This window comes from Halyomorpha halys, unplaced genomic scaffold (assembly GCF_000696795.3).
Source record: "Halyomorpha halys isolate HHAL.00 unplaced genomic scaffold, Hhal_1.1 Scaffold76.1, whole genome shotgun sequence".
Taxonomy (NCBI): Eukaryota; Metazoa; Arthropoda; class Insecta; order Hemiptera; family Pentatomidae; genus Halyomorpha; species Halyomorpha halys.
The window spans coordinates 1,208,174-1,213,868 of NW_027110545.1; the positions used below are offsets into that span (position 1 = coordinate 1,208,174).

A 5,695-nucleotide genomic window follows, 5' to 3' on the forward strand; every position below is an offset into this window, starting at 1 on the left:
GCCTTATAATAGTCATGTAGATCAGTCTTTTGTAATGGATTGGCAATTTAGACTGTTTGTCTAGTAAATGTTGCAATAGTCGGAATCTAAGAGCAGTTTCTTGTCTTTTTAGTCTTATATGAGGATTCCAAGTCAGTCGTTTTATTGTGTTAAAAAAACAAAACAAATCAACTCTCTGTCATTATTATATACGGCATATATAAAATAGATGACTTCTTAGCGTGTCAATTTGTACATATACACCAGCTCGAGCGTCTTCTTCCAAAAGAAATTTTAGTCGCAAGCAGTCTGGCCATTTACATCTTCTTAGTCAGTTCGACAGAGCTGCCGAGTCACAATCTTGGCTCATCCTTCATGAGGACAAGGCGGACAGATGTACGTTTTTCGATCTACCTCCACGAGGACATCAACCTAGAGCAACAACCTATCCACAGTGGAGCTCCATCAATCACTGCTGATAGATTGATAGTTTTTTTCCCCTCTCTTTTATTTAACTTTGTAATTGATATATGTTTAGTTAAATTGCTTTTTTTCTAGTTTGTACATTTTATTTTCAATGGCTTCCATTTATTTATTATGTCCACTTATTCAAAATAAAACAATAACAAAATTCGGCAGTTCATTTCTTTTCTTTTCACTACTCTTCACGTTGGGCTTGCAAAGGTTCCTTTTGAATCCCTTCCCGCCGTAACAACATTTTAGTATTACTTAATTATGATTATTATTACTATGAATGCATGAATGAAATATGTTTATTCATAAAAAAAAGAGCAAAAAGAAGCAATTACTAGTACAAAAGATAGATCTATTCAAATTTTTAATTAATCTATTCAAATTAAAAAATTTAGAACACATGTACAATGAGACAAATATCCTGTGCAATTTTAACTACACCACATAACTAAAAAAAATAAATAAATAAATAAGTTTCACGCTCTAAAAAATCCACAAGTTGGTAATTTTAAACAACAATATGATATTTAGGTTAAAAGAAAGAAAACAATATCAAACTGTGATATGACTTTGATCTCTCACTGAGCTCCTTCCAGTGTAGCCCGTCGTACATAGCTGCTAAGAGCTCTCCATATACAATCTTTTAATAAATATTTTATTCTAATTTCATTATACTTGTGAATGTTTCTTTTCTTTGGAGTTACATACGCGGCATTTTTCGATACTATCATTCATTCATGATTTTATACTTATATATGGAGTTTCTTATTCAACCGAACATCAACCAGCGTACAAAGAAAAATTAGATTTGGGACATGGTTTACTGCAGTCAATCTTCCGCGCAGATCGGCAACATTTGAAGTATCGTATAAGCAGATTAACTCCATAACATTCTTCAAATTCCTTCCATTTCCAGTACCATAAAATTTTCATTTTTATCACTCTTTGGCTAGGATACGAGGTAAGCAGCAACCCGACATCACAAGAATTTTTAAAATGTGTTTCAGCGTATACGAGTACATAAAGGCGATATTTGTTTCCTGAGCTAAAACATAATTAGGTGTAAATATGAAGAGGAGCAGTATTTAAAAAAAAATGCCTTTTAAATTTGTCTAGAACGTCAAAGTCCTCGAAACCTCAAGCTTGAATAACATTCGCCGCCCGAGAGATTGATTTGTAAACTTCTAATTTGTTTGTACATAGAATGTGATTATTATGTTACGATGACCCCCACCTCAAAACACAGGATTCTGTTATAGGCCATAGAAATGAGGTAACAGAAAAATAGAAATAAAGACACGGAGAGAGAGGATATTGATTGCCACCACACGGGCTATTCACGGCGTCAGACCGGCTGAGACCATTCTGGAGGAGCACGAACTAAAATTGTTTGGACATACTCTTAGGATGGATCCAGATAGAAGCGCCAGGAAGACTAACGAGACCCATAGGAAGGCCTCGCATCTCCTGGGAGGACGGTGTAAGGGAGGCATTCAGGAAGCATGGAATGGACTGGAGTAGGAGAAGAAGGTTGGTTCAAGAGAAAGACTCTATAACCTGGATCCTCACACCGCACAACGGTTGAAGAGGGAATAACTATGATGATGATGATTATTATGGAATATTTTTGTATTAGTATTAGTATTACTTAAAATTAGGAATTTTTTGTACTAGAACAATCAAAGAGGGCATCGTATGCAAAATCCCGCGTTAATTTGTAGCCAAGGTACTCTGAGCAACTTCAAGAGAGTGGCATACTATAGTATTCTTCATAAGAAAAGTGAAGTCAAAAATGGGATGCTAGACCACGCCCACAAAGCCCAGGTTGACATTGAGGTTAATAAAAATGCCCGCCATTGTAGTCTTAACTGGACAAAAGGAAACGGTGATTGGCTTCTATTCCTCTTACTGGAAGAGCCAGGGTGCAATAATAATAACTATGTATAATTATATAATTATATATAGTCGAAATTGACGAGTTTGCCACGTATAGGGAGAAGAAATACAAAATGGCGGCTATTTCAAAACGTTTAAAAAAATGGATTTTTCTTTAGGAGCTCCATATTTTTAAAATTATTAACAACACTACAAAACCTACGAGAACACCGTTTAAAGATTAGTTAATTTGCTAAAATATGAGCCCTAATAGAACTGTCTACGTTTAATAGGTCTCAAGATAGCTTTTTAAAAGAAACATTTCAAAAGATATGAATATGAATTTTACACATTTTTTTTTTAATTATTTATTTACTGTAATTTACAACTGTACAAAATAATACAACAGGTAAAGATGTAGTATGTTTCATATACACTTGAAAATCTTGGGAAGGAACCACCCATTGGTGGTACTTCAAACATTAATTTAAACTAGAAGGTCCCGTGGCCATCTTCTTTTCAGACGCCTCGGAGGATTATCAGGGATTGTTAAGGATGAAAGATTAAGAATTAATGGGTTAGGATGGTTAAGGAGTTTGGAATAAAAAGACGCATATCTGTTTTGGGTCAAATCTGCAACGAATGGGATGTTAAGGTCTTTATGAATGAGTTTATTTGTGACGTAATAAGGAGCATCAAGGATTTTACGTAGGATTTTGGATTGTAACGATTGGATGCGGGAAGAATTTGATGGTTTGGTGGAGCCCCAGAGCTCAATTCCATATCTCCAAATTGGTCTGATTATTGAAGTGTATACTAATTTTTTGTAATGAATGGGAAGTTTAGAGCGTTTGTCAAGTAAGTGTTGTAGCAATCGGAATCTACGAGCAGTTTCTTGTCGTTTCAGTCTTGTGTGTGGATTCCAAGTAAGTCTCTTGTCAAGATGGAGTCCTAAGTATCGAATCGAATTTTACACATGAAATTTATTTTAACAAATATCATGAAAACTACAACCCCACGAAAATAGTGTAACTAACTACTTTATAGCACATTAAACTAGCTTTTATTTGAGTGCTGGCAGACATCTGTACACCTTATTCATTCTAAGATATTGTTATTTATAAATCAAAAAGCCTATCCAAACACCTAGAAATTAACATTTTATTAATTTATTTTTTCAAATAACATAAAAACTACTATTCCTATAAACTACATTATAGTAAATTTAACTGGCTTTAATTTGAGAGCTGGCAGACATCTGTAAGTCGAATGGCTCCTGAAATACATTTTTTCATAAGTCAGAATTTTTGTCCGAACAGCTAGAAATCAAGATTTTGTGTATTCATTTTATCGAATATCATGAATAATACTGCTCCTACGAAGATATACGTCATAAATTACTATATAGTACTTTAAAGTAGCTTTAATTTGAGTGCTAATAGACATCTGTACGTCGAATGGTTCCTGAGATATGAAATTTCTTAGAATAAATTTACTACTGATTTTTCAGTTCATTTTTTATGAAATATATCTTTTTAAAAAGATATATCTTGAGAACTATTGGACATAGGGCTATATTAGGGCTCATATTTTAGACAAACCACTCTTCTTTAAATGAAAATTTAAAAAAAATTGTTTTTTAAGTAGTTTTAAAGATATAGAGCTCCGAATAAAAAATAATAATAAAATAAAAAATGCCTATACTTGGCAGACTCATCAATTTCGACTAGTAATTATACATAGTTCTCATTAAAGTAATCCAAAATTAGGTTGAAATAACTGCCTTTTTTCTCCTATTTGGCTCTTGTACTATCTTTTCTATCTTCCAAGTTCCTTAAGTTCATTATATGATCATCTTTTTGGTTTCACTTTAAAAGCCAACATTTTCCATTTTACTCTTTCCACCAGTTGAGCTTTGGGGCTCCACTAAACCTTCGAGTTCCTCTCGTATTCAATCCTTAAAATCCAATATCCTTCGTAAAATCCTCAATGCTCCTTACTTTGTCACAAATAAAATCATACATAAAGACCTTAATGTTCCATATGTAACCGATCTAGCCCGAACCAGATATCATTCCTTCTATTATAAACTCCCTATCCACCCAAACCCACTAGATTCTAATCTTGCTTCCTCTTCCATTTCTGATAATCCTCTGAGGCGCCTGAAAAGAAGATGGCCACGAGACCTGTTAGTGTAAAAACGTCAATAGAGTACCACCAATGGGTAGGTTCTCTACACACCTGTATCACCCTTTATAAACTTACATGAAATTTACTGGATGTATACATATATTAATGTACAGTTGTAAATAGCAATAAATAAATATAATAAAAAATACTGTTGTAGATTTTTTAAAAAATCCTATTATTATTATTATTTGGTTTTGTAATAAATTGTCTCTGAGTTTTTTGTTTTGTAATAAATTGTCTATGAGTTTCTTGTTTTGTAATAAATTGTCTCTGAGTTTCTTGTTTTGTAATAAATTGTCTTTGAGTTTCTTGTTTTGTAATAAATTGTCTTGGGTTGTTTCTCTACACGCCAGTAACACTCCAATTTAACTTAGATAAGATTTACTAAATGTATTATAATGTACAGTTGTAAATAGCAATAAATAAATATTAAAAAAAAAAAAACACTTTCCACCAAGAGTACTCGATGTAATAATCTTCAATGTGAAACATAATAATGTAGAAGTGCTTTTAATTTTAAAGATATTTTGTAATAATTTAATATTCCAATCTAACTAATTAAAAAAAATGTTTCGTAATCAAACTGTAATGATTGCTCACCATATTCCGTGAACGGTCCAATGGTTCTTAGGATATGAGTTGCATGTGTTTCCAGACCTCTGCTGCATCCACTTGTCGCATGTCGACTTTGGCCAGTTCTGCACAAAGATGAACACGTCCCAATTGTTCGACGTCGAGGATGGACCGAAAAAAAAGATACTATTTGGATTATAAAACTTTGCATTGAACTTTATAAATGCAACAAGATGAGTTTTAATGCTTTTAATCAGTATTCTCATACGATATATTTATGAATAAGCTGAACATTTAATTTAGATAACAATAATTCTTTAAATAAAATAAATTGTATTCAATTTAATTCGCAAAACACTTTATTTCTTAAAATGACAACGTTTCGGCCAATTCGGCCATCCTCAAAGACAATCTATTAAATAACAGCATTTATTATACATTCATTTTTAACAAAGAACATCATTACTAATAAATTAGCATACCTTAAATACAAATTTACACTCATAGTAAGTGAGTGAGTGAGTGAGTGAGTGAGAGAGAGTGAGAGAGTGAGTGAGTGAGTGAGAGTGAGAGAGTGAGTGAGTGAGTGAGTGAGTGAGTGAGT

At 32.9% G+C, this 5,695-nt stretch overlaps 1 protein-coding gene across 4 annotated transcripts in view; it reads right to left on the minus strand.

The window, feature by feature from the left end:
* LOC106692898 (ribonuclease T2) overlaps positions 1 to 5,695 on the minus strand; it is a 22,711-nt gene that overhangs the window by 3,246 nt on the left and 13,770 nt on the right. For 3 of the 4 annotated variants that reach the window (XM_014439136.2, XM_014439135.2, XM_067048735.1), the window contains one exon: positions 5,119 to 5,277. In XM_014439136.2, coding sequence (XP_014294622.1) covers positions 5,119 to 5,277 — 159 coding nt within the window. The remainder of the gene's footprint in view (positions 1 to 5,118; positions 5,278 to 5,695) is intronic. The other variant, XM_067048736.1, reaches the window with a different exon arrangement.